At 36.8% G+C, this 20,506-nt stretch overlaps 1 protein-coding gene across 1 annotated transcript; it reads left to right on the plus strand.

The window, feature by feature from the left end:
- Window positions 1–7,785: 7,785 nt before the first annotated feature.
- LOC133866147 (histidine kinase 5-like) lies at window positions 7,786–20,104 on the plus strand. Its single transcript, XM_062302698.1, has 13 exons — window positions 7,786–8,167; window positions 9,563–9,755; window positions 10,865–10,921; window positions 11,145–11,372; window positions 11,458–11,551; window positions 11,662–11,868; window positions 12,937–13,067; window positions 13,161–13,168; window positions 16,646–16,722; window positions 16,950–17,146; window positions 17,443–18,009; window positions 18,932–19,108; window positions 19,663–20,104. The coding sequence occupies exons 2-13, from the start codon at window positions 9,690–9,692 to the stop codon at window positions 19,783–19,785; spliced, it is 1,932 nt and encodes a 643-aa protein (XP_062158682.1). The 5' UTR covers window positions 7,786–8,167; window positions 9,563–9,689; the 3' UTR covers window positions 19,786–20,104.
- Window positions 20,105–20,506: the final 402 nt, after the last annotated feature.

The following is a 20,506-nucleotide window of genomic DNA, read 5'->3' on the forward strand; positions in this document are numbered from 1 at the left end:
CAAAAGTTTGAGAAATGGTTACAGGTTAGGATCTTGGATCGAGTGGCGAGATTCGAGCTGAAAAATGTTGTTGATCTCATCAACAAGGCTTTGATGGTGGATAGAACATTAAAGGCAACTCTAATTTCTTTAATCAGAACAAAAGAGGAGCAATGTCCAGACAGGGCAGAAGTCAGCACCATGGAGTAGGAGGCCAATGTCCTAGGTGTTAAAAGTGTGGTAAGTCGAACATTGGCAACCGCCTCGCTGGGCAAGGAGTTTGCTATTATTGTGGGAAGCTGAGACACTTGGCCAAAGACTATAACATTGTTTTAAAAGATAAAAAGTCCTTCATTCTTTTCTCTCAAAGCACTCTCTTTTCTCTTCTCTTCTCTTCTCTTCTCTCTCTCTCTCTCTCTCTCTCTCTCACACACACACACACACATATTTGAAAGACGAGGGTAGCACAAATGACCTAAACCCTAAACCCCTTATTTTTATTGTTTATGTCGTGACTTTGCGTAATGTTGCCATATGATCTCGTACTAATAAGGCTTCTCTTAACGTGTCACACATCCAACACATTCCCTAAATTCCATCTCGTTCGAATGAGATTGAGTTTCATTCTCGTTAGAACAAGACTGAGTTTCATTCCTTTTTGAACGAGGTTTAATTTCAAACTTAACACTTTATTTGCTGTAATAATCACTTGCCTAAGTACCCATGCTAAATACCAACTCATATCACATATTTTCTCCTACATTTTTTCATTATCTTAAGTTTTAAATTTATGTCTTCGAAGCAAGGTGTTACTATATACGAGTTCAATAAGTCATATACTTGTTTTTCAGTAGTAGTGACATCATTTGATCTAGACTAGGTCTCAAATTTTTATCCAAGCGGTTGGGCTTTCTTCATTAGTAAGATCTACAAGGTATCATTTTTGTATTTTTCTCATTCATATGTTGATATTTGGTTGATGTTTGATTAATTTTGAGAGTTTCAGCACTTAATTTTTCAATTTTCTAAAATTATTTTGTATGTAGAACATAATAAAATAAAATATAATTTCTTAAGAAACATATCATGTGTTAATTGATTGATGAACAATGTGATGATCACATGACCTTTTGCTATAAGTAATCATTAAGTAGTAACAAACAAAGGATCATTTAAATTTTGTTATCAATCACTAGCTTGACAATAACAATTTTCTTTGATTATAGAGTATAGAGTTTTTATTTGCTGCTAGCTCCATCTCTATTTACAGAAGTAATTTATGCTCAGTCACTTTAGAACTAAAGAGGGTGTAGATTTTAATCCATATTTCAATGTAGTATGATGCGCTAAAACTATATTAATATTTGTAATATAGTTCATAAAATCTAATATTTAACATAATCATATGAATATGATTTTGTTAGCAAAAGAGAGGGGGGGGGGGGGGGGGGGGAGTGTGGGGTTAATTACCTTAATCTCTCAAACTAACACTCATTTACAAGTTACCGCCATGAACTACATATCACACTCAACCAACTTGAACTACCATTTATTAATAACCCCCCCCCCCCCCCTAATTAGTCAAAATCGTTGAAAAAACGTAAAATGACAAAATATCCTAAGTTTAGAAACTAAGTTCATGTAAATACTCTTAAAATTAAAAAAGAATTTAATAATAATAATAATTATAATAATAATAATACTTTTTGTTTAAAAAAAATAACAGATAAGAAAAAAAAAAAAAAAAAAAACCACCATTGGGGTGGCTTGGGTACCAACGAATCACACAGGGATGGCCGATCCACTCCCAAATACTTGTTTGGGGTGGTTTGGCCACTCCCTATGTGTTTCGGGAATGGCCGAGCCACCCCCAAACATTTTTTTTTTTGGGTAGTTCGGCCACCACCAAATCACACGAGGGTGGCCGAGCCAACCCCAAACAATTCTTGGGGGTGGTTTGACGACCACTCGATTTTTTTTTTTAGTTCAAGGATTTATTTATTTATTTATTTTTTTAGTTTTTATATAAGGATGGAGGAATGTAATACCCCCAACAAATTAGATAGGTTTAATTAAACTTTGGAATGGCTAATGAGTTTGATAAGGTTCGTTAGGGATTGTTGGAAGTAAGAATACTGACTTTTGTTCATGGCCAAACGTTCGATGTTGGAAGTTCAAATGTTCGCTTGTCACCCTAAATCTGATCGTTCAATGTTGGATGCTCAAATGTTCGAGCATTCACATATGCTAAGTTGACTGTGTTAGAAGGTACATCCCACTCTTTTGGTGTGTATGTCAGATCGTAGATCAAACGATTGAATCGTACACCGAACGTTTGCAGTAACCCTAATAGTACACAAACGTTCGACCTTGAGACCAAACCTTTGACAGGTGGCAGTACTACATAAATCTGTTCATCCTTATCCTTAGCGTTTATAAATACCTTCACCCTTGTCATCTTTAATTCATTTCCGCCCCTTTGAGCCAACTTTATCCTAGAGTGAGTGTGTGAGAGTGTTTTGGTGGAGTGAAGGTGTTCTTAGCTTTTTGCTCTAAGAAGGTAATCTTCCTAACTTAACTCGTTTGTATTGTTGTTGTTATGCTGTCGGTTTGTTTTTATAACATAAGCTCGTAGGCTTAATCATTTAGAAGTTTTATTGGCCTTAATACTAGTTTAATGTTGGTTTAGCATTTTGATGATATTGAACGCAATTTTTCTTGCATTAATGTGGTGTTATGGCTTAGAATCATGTTAGGAGTCATGTTAAGACCGCATGGCCTGCTTAAAATGTTCGACCCTCCCTGATCGAATGATAGATGTCGTGGTTGAACGTTCGATCCTTGTGTCTCGAACATTCGTGGGTCAGGCAGAAGGCTTACTTTGAGCTTAGAGCATACAATTAGTTTTAGCTCGAGATTAAGACTAATGATAGGTCTTTTATCAGATTTCGAGGTTGTGGAGCCTTAGGAGGATTTTACGGAGGAGCCTTACGATACAAGTGAGTAAAAACTCACATGGATACTTATTATTTTTCCTACATAGCATGGTTATTTTGTGTACCAAACATGCATGTTTATAACTCATATGAAATACACTTTTGATTAATATGAATTCTATTTTGTGAAAATGAGTGATGAATAACAAGATAATAGGGATGATGAGTTTATAAAAGCATGCATATAAAAAAGGGTGAATATTAAATTGCATTGTATGACATGGTACACTGGTACATGCGGGATAACAGTCATGTGCTTACTATACAGGTTAACCCTATGGTTAAATGTTCATTTTTATGTTTGACATTGGATCCAATGATTCTTGTGACCGGCGCAACCAAGTTTGATTGATGGTCTAGTAGATTGACATTTATAGCAACGTGGGCCACCCTCGATCCAACTCGGTTAGGCCGCTAATGATGGACGGTAGCGTACAATATCCGGGATATCGGTGTTGTATTACAGGTCCCTCGGGACAGTGCCAACTCTGCAGGGAAGGGGTTAATAGCCTGAGTAGACTATAAGGTGTTGAGTTATGACATGATTTTCTTATTATAACATAAATTATATCTATATTGCAGCCATGATAACATTGTCAAATTATAAATTGTAATCTTCCATTGCTGCATGTGATTTATAAATAATTGAGTTCACTACATGATAACCTGCAACCATGTGTATTATTACTCACTCAATCGTAGACTTACGCTTGTATTTTTTCCACCTATAAAACATGTGTTGTTTTATAGTTGGATTACCTTTAGATATTAGATTCAAGATGGACATTGAAGCAGTTGCGGTCATTTGGTGTAGTGATATTGATCCGATTAATGCTTGAAGATTGATTGCAAGATTTTGAAAGCCGCTCATGGTAATTAGTACTTTTGGGAGATGTTATAAGCTTAGCATTTAAATTATATATTAAGGTTTAGTTTTGATCTTTTATATCGATGATATGTATAGTAATTTCAGTTAATGTGATGACACTTAGTAAATGATCTGGTTAAGCAATTATTACGTTTTCGTAGCCGCAATCGCTTTGCCATAGGCGGTTAGCGGTCTATGGCAGAACGGTTTTAAAACAATTGATGTGGTCGTGAGCCTATTAATAATAAAAATCACTCGCAATAGAACGAATTTTTGTAGGATAAGATCTATGTGAATGTGTTAAATCTCAAGAACTGTGGGTTGTTATTAAGTTATTGAAATTAACTCTAATATAATTCATAAAAGATATTTGGTTTTTTTTTTTTTTTTTTTTTTTTTTTTTTTTTTTTGTAATTGAAACTAAATAAAAATATAAAAGTAAGATAGTATGGAGAAGATATAGGGAATTAATTTCACCACTAATCTCATAATAATGGTAAATTGCATTTAACATGAAAAATTTCACTTACATGAATGATATGACTCGTGTGTGTTTGTCAAGCACCTAAAGATGTCGTCAATAAATTTCTTTTATTAAGAGAAGAGAATAACCTATCTTCGGTTGGCACGAATCGTCCACCTAAACAACTCTCTAAGACAAGATAAGAGGTTTATTAAAATTGAATATAAACATTAAAGCGTAATCTCAAGATTAAACAACCATCATTCATGTTCATAAAATTGTTAAGGAAAAATACAATTACGCCATAATTACTTGGAAATGGCTACATTAATACCCTATGGAGGAGTTAGCTGCTCATGGAGTTGTTGGAAATCGTCTTTGTCAGAGAGAAATCCATCCCAAGAAGCTGCTAGAACTTTGAAGCACTTTTCTCCCTAAAACTAGCCACTAATCCTATTGATTTCTATTTTCTATTGTGGTATACCCTTAAAGCACAAATTAAAGGTCTACTTATAGAGTACAAGAGCAACCCTAGTCCAATTTGTGGTCTTCTAGGACTTCTAGTCCAAGTAGGAGAAGTAAAACTTCTTTCCTTTTTCTGATTTTGCCTTTTTGTCAGTGTCTGCCGCGCGACTGCGCTCGATCCCATTTAGATCTGTGCTCGAGCTCAGGTTGTGCTCGAGCTTATCTTGAGGTGCGCTCGAGCTTGATGTTTTGGGTAATGCGCTCGAGCTCAGTGTAAATTGCGCTCAAGCTCATTCAACTAGGTGTTGCGGTTGAGCTTAGGTATATTGCGTTCGAGCCATTTGCTTTGCAGAATGCTAGATTTCGCTTTTGCTGCTTTTAAAACTTAAAAACTAAAGAAGTACTTGTGTTTTCCCTTTAAGTCATGAGAATGCTGTTAATATAAAAACAATGCAAAGCATCATATCATAACTAAACTAAGGGCCTAATAAATGCGAGTTAAGGGGCTTGAATATGCAATATTTAAAGCTCATCAATAACTGCCGGTTAACGATTATTGAAACTTATAATTGTACAGACAAAAATTTTCTACAAATTCGTTTTAAAGAAATTCATACAAGCCAATCTCTAAAAGAGACGTGTCTCACATGCAGTTAAAAAAACATGTGTTTCTCACATACAAGGTACACATGTCACTATTAAAAGTTGGTTTGTATGAAATTTCCTATAAACCAGTTTGTAGGAAAATTATGTCATAATTGTACCACATAACCACTTTTTAGAAATTGACATATTTTGGTATTTTGGACCTTCCTTGAGCCTATTTTTAGGGCCAATTTTAGATTTTTTGGGCATTTTTACAAATAATTAGAAGACTTTAAAAATTATTATTATTATTATTATTTTGATGAATAAAGATCAATTTCATTAAACTCAAAATGAAAACTTTATATCAAATGTACCAAAATAACGTCGTCTTCGTATATTATTATTATTATTATAAAAGAGTAAGTGGTAGCAATTATTAACCGCCTACGCCTACCCCTACCCCTAAAACCGCTAATTGTCCTGTCATAGGTGTTAACTGAAAAATAAATTTAGACTCCTAAATTAACTACAACCAAGCATGAAACCAAATATGTAAAGCAATAAAGAGATAGACACAGATATTTGGTTGCGAAGTGGAAACTCTTTGCACCAAAGAGAAAAAAATCACACCGGGGTAGCCAAACCCAGGAAATCAACTAATAGAATAAATAGCTAGTTACAAGACAGTCGTACTTACAATACCTATGCAGTAGTCGTACCTTGAACTCTAACAAGTACTTATACTTGAACGCCTCTCTACCAGACTTGTATTTAGAGTTCATCAATTGATTCCTTAACTAGAGCTCCTTTCTAGTTAGAATTCAAACAGTTGAATGGTTACAATACAAAATAAACTCTAAGAAAGATACATATAACTTTTATGCCTAATAAACATTTTCTTAGCACAATATGATTCTCTTAGGAATTATTAAAGAAACAATGCCTAGAAGTTCCTTTAAATAGGCTTCAGAAATCATAATTCTACTCAAATTCGGATTTCTACTCGGCGGTGTCCGGGCAGGACTTTCAACGTTCGGATGGGTAACAACAAACCCTATGTTTTGCTGAAGGGTGTCCGGACGGCTTGACCTAGCGTCCGGACAATTGCATGAAAAAGCTTTTCCATCCGTAGTCTTCACTTTTGCATCTGGACATCTTTGAAAACGGGTGCTCTCAGTGGTTCGCATCTACTTGGCCATCCGGACAGGTTGCGAACAGTAGCTCTCTGTGGTTCACGTCCGCTAGGCCATCCAGATAGGTATCGAACACTGACTTTCTATGACTTGCGTCTGTATGCTGCTTCTAGCCGACTTTGCTGAGCTGTTAAGTCTTCAGAATTTATTCTATCCTTATCTGGAAGATATATTGCCTTGTTTAGCCATTTTCTTTCTTGATCAATTGTCTTGTTAAGCCATTTTCATTCTTGATTAAATATTCTTTAATATGGTCTTTTGGAATTACGATGTTCCTGATAAGGCAGTATTTTTATCGACAAAATACAACCAATAAAATAAACCAACATTAACGATTTTTTTTCTAACCAATTACAAAAAGGATTATGGGATTAATAACCGTTTGCTTATGCATCACTCACGCAAATGACATAAAGAAGAAAGAGGGACTCGGCAATCACGAGCGCAGGGAAAATGATAGGTGGGGGACAAACAACCGTCCCCTATCACCCTCTTTTGTTTTTTTTTTAATAAAAAAAAATATATAAATTTGTCATTTGATGTCACATCAAAGGATAAATTTCGATTTTTTTAGCTTTAAAAATGAAAAATTGAGTGAGGGGGACGGTTGTTTGTTCCCATGTATCACGGCTCCGAGCGCAGATGTGTCCAAGTGAAGCCTGAATGTGCGCTATCTGCCTTTAACTAATAGAAAATGTCTCTTCTGTCCCTTCTGAACTAGCCAAAAAAATCACAAGTAGAAAAAGGTTGTTCTTGCTAGTAGAGTGAGTAGGCTCGGCTTCCTCCAAACACCAATTGCCACCACCGCTCCATGGTCCAACAGTTAATAATACTTGTTTAACTATGGGCTTCGGCTAAAGCACTGGATTAAATAACCAATTGAATTAATTAAAGATTATTGCTAGTACTATATCCACAGCGATAAGATTCTTCACATATTCGCCTCTGCTTCCTTCAACTCTATACTGTCTAGTGCATGCATTCTCAAAGCAACGAGAAAAGAGTCCGGAACTCGGGATCTATCTCTATCTATTCGGGTATGGGTATTGCATAATTACGTGTCGATGTCAAACTCAGTCCCCTCCTTCCGCGCGTCGCACCACTCGCCTTCCCACCACGTCACGTTGGAAATGGCGGGGAACAACGGAAAACTGCGTCCCCAATTTAAAACTCAGAAAATAAAATAAATAAAAACAAACCTTTCAATTTGTTTCTGCCTCTGCGATTCCCCAATTTTGTGATTCCTCGAATCATTGTCCAGAGAGAGAGAGAGAGGCAGCTAAAAGCACTGAAAAAGGAACATAAATACTAGGATGATTTGTGGGAGGCTTTTACCTCCTATTTCACATGGCGTCTTGGGCTTCTCTTCTCTCCCACATTTTTTTGGTGTTTCTTTTCCCTCACATTCTCTCTCCTCGGTAGTTAGCTCTCTTCCTTTTTCAATGCCATTGAAGGCTGTTGACTGAACAGTTACGGAGATTCCTCAGATCTACAGTGAAAGCCTTTCGCTATTCTCACTCCCAATTCTTCTTCTTCTTCTGAGGGTGGCCTTTTATTCATCCACAAAACGTTTGCCTCTTGATGGGCCTCTCTTTAAGCTTAATTCTATATATTGGTATGTTTTCTTTCTCCAAATGCACGCTTCAATCCAGTTTCGGCTTTTCTTTGTGTTTTGACTTGTTTCGTTAATGGATTTCGGCTTCATTTTCTCAAATTCAATTCCCATTTCACTGCTTCTGTAGAATTTGTTTAATCATTTTGTTTCATTGCAGAATTTGGTTCGCTTCTCTGTAATGGATCCCAGAATCCATTTTGGTTAATCGTAATTTAATCTCAGTACGAGATTTTATTTTTGTTTTGAAAATGACAGAATTAACTTATTTTTGCGTGTAAAATGTTTGAGAATTTGTTAGTAACGCCTTTTGCTAGTTCAATCTTCTGCTGAATGTTGTTATGTATCACAACTTTTCACTTTATTTTTAAAAATAAAGAATGTGGAAAATTGTTGTTTCTGCTAATTTCTTTTTGCGTCACAACTTTCATTACACAATCAAGGCCTTTCTCAGCGTTTTAGTTGGTTGATTTTACATGTAACCAATCTGTTATCTTCCGTTCCCCCTTTTCCCTTGTTGTTATCCAGAAAAAGAAAAAACCAATCTGTTATCTCTGTTTGTTTATAATCTTGGGTTATCTGCCAAAATTCGGCTTATACTCAATTGTGAAGTAGCACGGCCAGACGGGTTTAGAAGCTCTATGCTATCACCTTTGATATTGCCAATACTTTAAATATGCTTTCATTTTACTATTGCCTTTTCCATTAGTTTAGCTATTTGATTGTTGATGTGGGATGTGGGGTGGGTTCACTGACAATGGCTTTGTAAAGCTTGTGCTATTTCTGATATCATGTTCCCCCTTCACAGTGGAAGAACTTGTTCAAGTTGGCCAAGAACGTGCTATTTTTCTTCTCAATTTTTTTTTTTGCTGCGTTTCTTTGGGAGATTCAAAATTGTACGTTATTCATCAAAAGGCAAAATAAAAAATAAAAAATTGTATTCTGTACATCAAGGATTCTGGTCTTCACTTTGGAGAAGTAAGGGTCATAGGGGCTTGCGTTTTAGCTAGGAAACTGGCATTCATCAAATTGAATATCTGAAACAAAAGAGTTGTTTAGCAAATGAGATTATAGATAATGTCAGACCTATCTTATATTTGCCAATGGCATCAGAAGAGAACAAATTTAGAAATCTCAAAAACCATGTTTTACTTCTAATTTCTCAGTAAAGTCATCTTATCTTTAATTTACTCCTGAAATTAAGCCATTACTTGTTAGTTCTAGGCATCTTTGTTGCTTTCATAATATTATGACCAAATGTGCATGGCTCATCCAAAAGAAATCGCCTACTCATATACTTACTCAGGTTTAATTTGCTTTTGCTTTATTTATTTATTTTTTATTTTTTTCAGTACCAACAAACAAAATTCACTCCGAATTATATTGTTTCTTATGCAGTTGGTGACCTGATCGGGAACTTGTGGCCAAATAAAACTGCAGCATACTCATAATGTTGCACAAGATATAATGTTGTATTAACTCTATTAACTCTATCTCCTGGATTTGAAATGTTGCACAAGATATAATGCAGCATACTCATAATTTCTTGCATTTTGTACTTCAAAATGCCCCCGTTGTCATTGGCCATCAGGTAAATTTGGCATATATAATGTAAATGCTCTGTTTGCAACAACTTTTCAAGATTATCTTCCGTTGTGGTACTAGGATCTTTCATACTCAGTTATTGATTGCTTGCTAGCAGGGATTTTAAGCACTATAACATCTGAAATTGTAGATATATATTGTTGTGACTCACAGTCACGGGCTTAGCCCAGCTGATTGCAAAAATCAAGAATCAATTTTTTACTTGAGTTGATAACTGAAGATAATTTTTTTCTGTAAACAATTTTTTTTTTTTTCCAGGCTTTAGGAATTTATCATTTTTCTAATAGCTTGGCGTCATGTTCTTACAAGAATAAAAAGCAAGATGTACCTGTTGATATTTATTTTCTTTTACAACATCCTTTTTTGAACTCTTCCTTCAAGGAGGAACAAGGAGGAACCCCATGAAACATTCAATAGTAATAGATACACTAATGTATTGGTAATTAGTAACTGCTATGATACTACTCAAGTCATCATGGTAAGATCTTATTTGGGTTCAAAAAGATCTTTTGTAATCTTTCTGCTCATATGAGGCTGTGTCATTTGTTGTTCACAGCTATATTATTGTTTCTCACAGAACTTACCCACTTCCTTTTAGGTTCCCCTTCAATCTGAATTATGCTACTCTTGAAATTAGATTACAGGTATTCTTCTATATGCATAAATGCATTTATCAGAGATCTAGGGAGTGGATCTTCCTTTTCTTAATTTTTTGGGTAAACGGTGGAACTTCTATGAGAATGAGGGTAATTAATGAGCAGTTTGAATAAATTCCTTCATTCACTCTTGTGATGCCGGTGACTGCCAGTGAAGGTGGAAATATTCCTTCAGAAACCTGTAGTTTTTGAATAATGAGCTTTCACTTGGCGATAAATGATAAGATAACTTTTCATGTTGTAACTTTGATCTACTGTATAACTTCTCCATAAATTTCTTTTATATATTTATTTAGATACATATACATATACATATAACATATATAAGTATATACATATTGTATACACTAGTCCTTTATGCTTTTATTTCCACTACCATAGATTTCTTTCAATCTTTTAGCCATTATGGGAATGATTCTTTGATGACAATTTCTTTCAGGATAAAGAGTTGCGCTATCGCTTTATCTATAATCAGTTTCCAAGTTTGCATGAGGACGTAAGTAATTGCAACTGATGTTCTTATTCAAGGTTTGATGAGATTGCTTTATAGTTTTATTCCTTTTTACAAGTTACATCTTTTATTCAAGTTTCCACTTGAAACCTGAGCAGGTAATTCATCTTTTGATAGAGTTTTTCCTTCATATAATTTCTTTTGTTTCTCTGTCAAATGCCACTGAAGTACCTGAATTTTAAGTTTTTTTTTCTTTTTTTCTTCCCAGGACATTATTGGAAGAGCAGATGTTGAAATTTTTACTGGAGCTGGTGTTAAAGAATCTCAAGATTTCAAGAGAGAAGTACTGGAAAAAGGATTACCAGCAAAGAGGGAAATTACATTTGAGACGGAATTATTTGGGTCAAAGACATTTCTGATATACGTGGAACCCGTCTTTAGCAAGGCAGGGGAGACAATTGGTATAAATTCTATGGGAATGGATGTAACTGATCAGGTAACTTTCTTCGTTTTTAGTTGTCACTCTTTAAGTCTCTCTTGTTAACATAACTAATGCTACTTATGTTCCTGATGCACAACAGGTAAGAAAACGAGAGAGGATGGCAAAACTTCGAGAGGAAATAGCAGTACAAAAGGCCAAGGAAACAGAACTGAACAAAACAATTCATATAACAGGTTCAAATGCTTGGTGAAGTATATGTAGTCGTGAATTTCACTTCGGTGTGCTTCTGGAGAAGCAAAGTTTACTCTGAAATTTATTTATTTTATTTTTAATTCTCTTGCAGAGGAGACAATGCGAGCAAAACAAATGCTAGCTACAATGTCCCATGAGATAAGATCTCCTCTATCTGGAGTTGTTAGCATGGCTGAGATTCTTTCCACCACAAGAGTTGATCAGGAGCAACGGCAACTGTTGGATTGGATGCTATCTTCTGGAGATTTAGTTCTTCAACTTATAAATGAAATCCTTGACCTTTCGAAGGTTGAGTCAGGTTTGAAGTTCATCCCTTCTCATTTTCACTCCAGTGCATGTTCGTATTGTATACACGTTATACGTTTTAAAATCTATACTCTTACTTCAGTATCTTTAACAATAACTTCATACTGATATATATCTTATTAGATAATCAGGTTTTGCGTGCTAGTCAGGTTGTCAATTTTATCTATTTAAAACAAATAATTTTTCAACTGCTTGTTATGGGTTAAAGCTAGATTCTCTATGAAAGATATTCTGGTTTTGGTCTCATTCCAACAGAGATTGCGAAATGACTAGTTACAGATAATGAAAAAGATCTTAACCGTCTAAGATCGACTTGTGGGGTATATGTTTTATCACTACTAAAGGGGCTTAAAAATTCATTTCCTAAGCCTAAATTCATCAGTTAGCAAACACAACGAATGTATTTTAAGTGGAAATTGACTACCTTTAACTAATTAGGTTCTGTAAAAAGAGGATTTGTTTAAACTGCATTGCCGCGCGCACACACATGCAAACACATATATAGGGTTAGATTTAAGGTATACCTAGTTTGACTTTTTGTTAGTATTACACCACTCAATAACTTTTAGTCAACTTTCATGTCAATAAATGTAATTTAGTTTTAAATACATCAATTCATCTGTTTTTGCATATTTTTCAACCCTAGGATGTGATGGGTCAACATTGACTTAAAATGAAAAAAATAAAATTGTGAACATTTTATAGATGAAATAATTCTTAATCTCTAATTCTCTTAATATTTGGCAAGCAATAATATTCTACGGAGAGCATCTAATCCAACACTAGGTATGTTAATAAAATACTCGTCCAATGGAAAGTTTTTGAATGGTGCAATATTGAAAACAAATTACATGTAACTTGAATTCGATCCATATATCTAAATTTATCGATATGTATGTAATATATGTGTTTGCGAAGATGTACATTCATATTATGGGCACCGGAAGGTGCCAAAACACATGCATATTTTTGCATTCTATGCATAGAAGTTCTTTCTCCTTGATGGATGCACTCCCCCAATATGATGATTTTATTCCTATCTGTTTTCCTTTTTCTTTAGGAGTTATGAAGTTGGAAGCTACAAAATTTCGGCCTAGACAGGTAGTAAAGCATGTGCTTCAGACTGCTGCAGCATCATTGCAGAAAATTTTGACCTTGGAAGGACATGTAGCAGATGATGTTCCTATAGAGGTGAGAACTTAGATGAGTTTTCCTGCTGCATTGTCAAAGAGATCCACGTTTTCTATATTGTTCTTTTTTCAAAAAGCTACAAATTTACTGCAGGCAATCTTGTCAGTAAACTATATTACCTAATAAGGTGCACCTACATGTTTTTCCCCACTCTATTTTTTGTAAAACTTTTAAAATCATTCACGTTATAGCAGTAAGTACTAAGTACCTTAGCGCGGACTAGACTTTACATGTCTTTGTCTGAACTTCAAGTGGGACAACTTAATTTGTAAGGTTAAAGACCTCAAATGGCGAAAATAACAGCTCAATAGGAAGGAAATGAAGTGATTTTTGGGAAGGAGATGAAGAAAATGCTCTTGGATAGTCACTATTGATAGCTACGGGCACTTGAAAGAGGCCCAATCTCTCATAAAATAACATTGTTCACTATTTCTTTTCTTACATTTCTCCTCAAAGCTCTCTTCTTAAATACCCACTGGAAAAGCATCAACCGAGAATCTATCCTCAACCAAAAAAATGCAGCTGTCCTAACAGCAAGGCAAATAATAAAACGGTCTACAGCTGGACAAATGCTATACAAGGTATCAAACGCTCATAACCGAAACATGCAAGAAAACAATTAAAACGATTGCTGAAATACCCAAAACGCAAAGGAAAAAAGCCAGCTCACTATTCTACTAGAAGCTTCTGCACTTTCAACTTCACCATACACGTCATTCCTATTACTCCACCGTATTCCACCGTAGGTAAGTGGCACCACCACCCATAAACCAATAGAAGAACAATACCCATGTCAGATTTCCGAAGAAACAAAGAGGTGTCATACTTGCTCTGCTTGAATGAAAATTGTAATAAAGTGGTGCGAAATTTATCAAACCAGGCCCTCGGAGCCTGTTTGAGACCATAAAGGGAGCGACGAAGCTTACACACATGTGAAGTCGGAGATAAAAACAAGCCTGGAGGTGGCTTCATGTAAATACACTCTTTCAGATCCCCATGGAGAAAAGCATTCTTAACATCCATCTGATGTAGGGGCCAATCATTGGAAGCAGCAAGGGCGAGAATCATACGAACAGTTGTCATTTTAGCCACTGGAGCAAAAGTCTCTTCATAATTGACACCATACTCCTGATTATTTCCAAGAGCAACAAGCCGAGCCTTGTAATGGTCCAAACTTCCATCAGATCGAACTTTGACTGAGTAAACCCATTTGCATCCCAGAGGCACAACAGTAGGAGGACAGGGCTCAATGTCCCAGGTGTGATTGGCCTCTAGAGCTGCAATTTCTTCCTGCATAGCTTGTCGCCAACAATCATGCTTGGCAGCATGTGAGTAACAGTTGGGAATATCAAAATTGGCCAATGTAGCAGTAAGGGCTGAAATAGAATTTTCAGCACTGGAAGAAGAAAAGCCATACCTATCCGGAGGGACAGACACTCGAGAAGAGCGACGAACCAAAGGCATAGGAGGTGTTGCCACAGACTGAATCTGGAGCGCGGTAGGATCAGATACCGGGTGAGCTACCGGAAGAGGTTGTGGGCGGGAGCGTCTTGTATACACAATACCTGGTTTGAATCGAGAACTGACGGGAGGAAGATCTGAGAGCCGCTTCTCAAAGGAGGGGAGAACCATAGTAGAAGATGATGGCAGAGAGGACAAAGGAAAGAAATGTTGGTTTTCAAAGAAAATAACATTCCTAGAAATGCGAGTACGATGTAAGATAGGATCATAGCAAACAAATCCCTTTTGACACACATTATATCCCAAGAAAGCACAACAGACGGATTGAGCAGATAATTTATGTCGCTCATAAGGAGGTAAATGAACAAAGCATACACAACCAAAAGTACGAAGGTTATCATAACTAGGTTGCTTAGCAAATAAGCGGAAATAGGGAGACTCCATATGTAGGACTTGAGAAGGTAAACGGAATATCAAGTGAGTAGCAGTTTTCATAGCCTCTACCCAAAACATGGACGGAACAGAAGATTCTAACAAGAGAGTACGTACCACATCAAGGAGATGACGATTTTTGCGTTCAGCTACTCCATTTTGTTGAGGAGTAGAGGGACATGAACGTTGATGAAGAATACCCTTAGACGCCAAGAAAGACTGAAACTCAGTAGACAAATATTCACCACCGGAATCGGTGCGTAATGTCTTAATAGAAGAAGAAAATTGATTGGTAACATACGCAAAAAACTCAGTGAAAATACGAAAGACCTCAGATTTAGAGCGAAGAAAGTAGACCCAAGTAAATCTGCTATGATCATCAATGAAAGTCACATAGTATTTAAATTTTTCATGTAAACTCACTGGGGAAGGACCCCAAACATCACTATGGATAAGGTCAAAGCAGTGAGATGCCCGACTAGCATGCAAAGGAAAGGGAAGAATTTTGCTTTTACCAAGTTTGCAAGAAACACACTTAAGAGAGAAAGAAGAACTGTTTTTATTACCAAGTAAACTAGAGTTCAATACATGAGATAAAATCTGAGTATTGGGATGGCCCAAACGACGATGCCACACCCTACTAAGATCGGAAACATTATTACAAGCAAAAGACTTAATAGAAGAAACTGGAGAAGAAACTGGAACAGGTAAAAATAGTGGAAACAAGCGCCCCACTTTAGGTCCCTTCGCGATCTGCTCCCCCGTTACCTGGTCCTGCACAATACAACTATCACCAGAAAATTTAACATCACAATTGTTTTCAACTAATTGGCCAACCGAAATAAGATTTGTGGAAAGCTGAGGAGCAAGAAACACATCAGTGAGTGTAGAAGAGGCATCTCCGACAGCAGCTATTGGCAGTCTAAATAATAGATGTACCAGCATAGGGCCGAACATGACGCAAAGCGGTGTGAGTAGGAGTCATGTGATTAGAAGCTGCCGAGTCCACATACCAGAGTTTAGGGGAATGTTTACCTTGAAACCCCATTGCTGATAAGGCTGAAATCAGAATCTGTTGCACCATTGCTGGAGTGCAATAATCTGGTGCAGGAAGGGTGGCAGGAGCAGCAGTAGTCGTGGCAAGAACTGAAGTCTAAAATGCTTGGGCTGGACGATTTGAGGGACGAATACGACATTCTTTGATAATGCGACCCTTCTTCTTGCAATAAGAGCAGAATGTTTTAGGACAATTAACAGCAATATGCCCAGATTCCTTGCAGCAGAAACATTGCAAGGTCCAAGAATGCATAGGCGGTCCACGGCCTTGGGCAGAGAAGGCCACAGTTGTAGCCCCAGAACTGTCATGAGATTGCTCCAAAATAGCTTGAGTACTAAGACATTGTTCTTCGCGAAGTAACTCACCAAAACAAACATCAAGAGAGGGAACCGGAGAGCGATTCAGTAAAGAGGAGCGAACAGATTCATATTCTGGGCGAAGTTTCATAAGAAACTGATCACGCTGGGTAGTGGCGTGAAGAGTTTGAATAGCAAAAAGAGCAGCAGCAGGAACTTCCTCGGTAACTAAGGCAGCACATTCGTGCCAAAGAGTCAAAAAACCCGAGTAATAGTCTTGGATGGAAAGACTATTATGCTGAAACATGGCAATTGCATGTTCTAACTGAAAGCGACGAGCATCATTATCTTGATGATAAACCTTCTTCAAATAAGCCCACATGGCTTGAGCAGAGCGATGAGGCCGCAAGTGAGTGACAATATGAGACTCCACTGAACCAAGAAGCCAGGACATGATACGTGCATCAAGCACAGCCCAGGACGGAGAAGACCCGTCAGCCTTAGATTTTTCAGAAGTGGACGATGAGTCAACATCCGTGCCATCAATATGACCCCAAAGCGCTTTGCCCTTGAGAAAGAACTCAAACTGAAATGCCCAGGTAGCATAATTGGTGCCGGTAAACTTAACACACACAGGAGCTGAATCCATAGGGAAGAAAGAGAACTCGAGAAATCCACTGAGAGGGACAAACCGCACTGTTGCCCAGAGAAGTGCTGAGAAAACCACCGAGAATCAAACAAAGACTGCCGAAAACACCAACACAAGCTGCAGAAAACTGTTCCGAGAGACTGAGGCCGAGAAAATTGTGCCGAGAGTGACAGACCACTGTGCGGTGAGTACCCAGACTAGCGAAAGACCAGAAACCGAGAACCGAGAAGAAAAAAAATTCAGAAGGAAAAATTTAGCAATTGGGCTCTGATACGATGACAAAATATTATGTGAATGGCTACCTTTAGCCTTGAGTTCTGTCTATTATAAAGAAAATAAAGTCCCGCATGATTCTAGCCCTATACATATAAACTATATTCGGTCAAATATATATATGCCAACTATACAAAATTAGAGATGGAGAAATAAGGAAAGAATCGTGGGCTGAAAAGTAAGGAAACAATGAACAATTATGGACAGCACAGCTGTCCATTGACAGGGTATACTAGGTCACATAAACTCAATGGGTTCTCAGACAATTCTTATTCATTTCCATCTAATAGTGTCAGATCAAAGGAGACAACTTCAGTTGAGGAGGCCTGTTCTGTGGTTGATGATGCAGAGACACTACATCAACCAGAGAGTTCATCAAGCCATAGCCCAGACCCTGGTAACCAAGATACAGTTTGTAGAGGCAAACTATGTCAAGATGACACAAATTCTCAGTTCCAAAATCCTATTATAGATTCCACACATCACAAAGAAGCAAACAGAGAAGTCGTCGTAGCGGCAAAGACAAGAGAACCCCAAGGAACTTGTCAGAGGCAGGAGAAATCTGACATAAGTTCCCAGTGCGTTTCTAGCAGCAGTACGGGAGTACCCAAATCAACAATAAAACCTAAGATCCTTCTCGTTGAAGATAACAAGACCATCGTAATGGTGACACAGTCAATGATGAAGCTGTTAGGCCATAGCATAGATGTTGTGAATAATGAAGTTGAAGCTGTGTGTGCAGTTCAGCATCATAATTATGATCTCATTTTCATGGTACTTTCTTGAATCCCAATTTTCTTGTTACAGTTGCATTCATTTGACTTGGTGTCAGTCATGTTTCAGGACACAAACAGACACACACATATCCATCCTTGCCACTCTCTATCTGTAGCCTTTGAAAAATATAATTTGCCTACAAGTTGTTTGGTAACTGAAAGGTGCTTTGTTGGTTTTGTAAAAGGACAGTTTTTTAAGGTAGCTTTGAGAAGCAGCCAAAAGTTGCTTTCCAACATACTTGCAGCTTCTCAGCAAGGTCGTTGCTCTTAAAAAGGCTCAAGTCTTCCCAAACTGGCCCTAAGAATCTCTTGCTTCCCCTCTTTATCCTGATTCTAGAAACTCAAATCTTTAGTCTGATATCAAAATAGGAACTAGCGAAATAGGTGTATGCCTCTGTGATAACAAACATGAGTATATTTCTTTCAAGGCTTTCCATTCTAAAACTTTAAAAGATACAGTGAGAACTACACACATTTGAATGGAAAACATGTGATGGGTCCAAACAATAGCCAAGTGTGCTGGCCACACGAAATGCCCTAGTTACCAACTATTATAGAACTACTGCCACTTCTTTGTGCCTAATTTTAACTTTTGCAGATATTTTAAAACATATGACATGGGACATCCAAAAATTTTCCTTAATCAAACAGGGTTAGATTGGTAGATTCTCTATATATTTTGAGTGCCTCAAAGCAACTGTAAACATGCTGCTAGAAGGGTGGGGCTTTTTCTTGAAGACATGCATCTTTGCTGTTATACAATGGAATGACAACTATGCACCATCATAAACATAGACGGTACAGCTCAACTGAAATACAGGAAACTGAAAATTAGTTGTAATGCTAAAGGCCTAGTTGGTTTGTATTGGGCACAAGAATTTTTAATTTTTGGTAATTGTGTAATATATGAATTTTTTCAGGATGTTTGCATGCCAGTTATGGATGGCCTTCAAGCTACAAGACTAATTCGTTCTTTTGAGGAAACTGGTAATTGGGATGCTGCAGTGAAGGCAGGAATCGAACAAGCTGTGTTTCCGGATTCATTACAAAATGGTCTGGGTTCTACACCATCTGCAAAGCGGATGCCTATCATAGCGGTGAGCACCTCAAATCTTATTTGCCCCGTAAATTGGTACTATAGTATTTTATCTTTTCTAGGTCTTCTAATCTTTGGTAATATATATAACAAAAACTCACCTACATGGTTTGTATGCTAGCTGAGTTTCGCTGATACTATCGATGTTATCCTCTTTGCATCTGCTTATATAGTGGCATTGATTGGCTTGAATTGATCAACCGTTGTTTTCTAATTTGATGAATAAAATTTCTGCAGTGAGTGATCCTTTCTAAGCATAGTTCTACCACACACCAAATAATAAAGAAGTTATAATTTTTACATTTGACAAACGGATTGACTTCTCAAAGGAATTATCTTTCTATTCAATGATCTTCACCCTCTGCAACTTCTGATGTAGACGCTTATGTTATTTGTTAGATTTTTTAATAACCATCACCATCAGCATTTTCATTGTTTAAATTACGTACATAGCATGCACATATATATATATATATATATATATATATATATATATATATATATACACGTGTGTGTGTGAAGCATCCACTAACTCATCAATTGGTAGAAATGCAGATGACAGCAAATGCATTGGCAGAGAGTACAGATGAGTGTTTGGCAAATGGAATGGACTCATTCGTGCCAAAGCCTGTAACTTTGCAAAAATTGAAAGAGTGTCTTGCAAAATATCTACCATGATATCTCTTGTAAATTAATGCTTGTGTATAAAAATTAAAGCGTGTTAGGAAAGTTTTGTAACCAATATGCATCATCATGTTCTTCTCAACCGTTAGTATCTCCTCAGAAGCTGTATAGGTCTATGTCATTCTTTTTTTGCCTCTCTCCAAGAGCCTTTAATACTGTTCTTCTAAGGATGGGAGGCATCTGTGAACTTTAGTTAGGAAATAGGAAGTGAAAGCACAGGCAGAAAGTGTTTTATGAAAATATGCTGGCATGAAATATGATTGGATATGTTGACAGTAAAGTCTTCCTTTTATATTCTCATTGCTAATACCCAGGCCAGATAAGATTCGTTCTAATCCTCCAATACAGGAAACAATAGAGTGATTTAATTTTTGTGTGGTATTCAAATGTCCTTTTACAAAACCTTTGGGTAAGGATTGGTTTCATTATCTCATCAGCAAGCAAAACGTGAATGCTTACTTAAAGGGTAAATTGTTATATGATTTTCACTGCCACATCATCAAGTTATATATCAGCTGTATAACAGTCTACTAAATAGCATTATTCTTTGTAAAAATGTCACCGACTTGTTGAGTGGATCGAATGTAACAAGGAGAAATCAATTTGGAGTAAATTTTCTCGGGATTGAAATGACAATCAAGCTCAATGTGTTTTGTGTGATCATGAAACATTGGATTCTCGGCATTGTGAATGGCCATTTGGTTATCACAATCTG

This window comes from Alnus glutinosa, chromosome 4, assembly GCF_958979055.1.
Source record: "Alnus glutinosa chromosome 4, dhAlnGlut1.1, whole genome shotgun sequence".
Taxonomy (NCBI): domain Eukaryota; kingdom Viridiplantae; phylum Streptophyta; class Magnoliopsida; order Fagales; family Betulaceae; genus Alnus; species Alnus glutinosa.

Bases quoted from the DNA above. Each gene is read 5' to 3' on its own strand.
- LOC133866147 (XM_062302698.1), top strand. From the start codon at position 9,690: ATGCAGCATACTCATAATTTCTTGCATTTTGTACTTCAAAATGCCCCC. The intron at 10,922-11,144 runs GTAAGTAATTGC...TTTTCTTCCCAG, and splicing joins TTCCAAGTTTGCATGAGGAC to GACATTATTGGAAGAGCAGA. The intron at 18,010-18,931 runs GTACTTTCTTGA...GAATTTTTTCAG, and splicing joins ATTATGATCTCATTTTCATG to GATGTTTGCATGCCAGTTAT.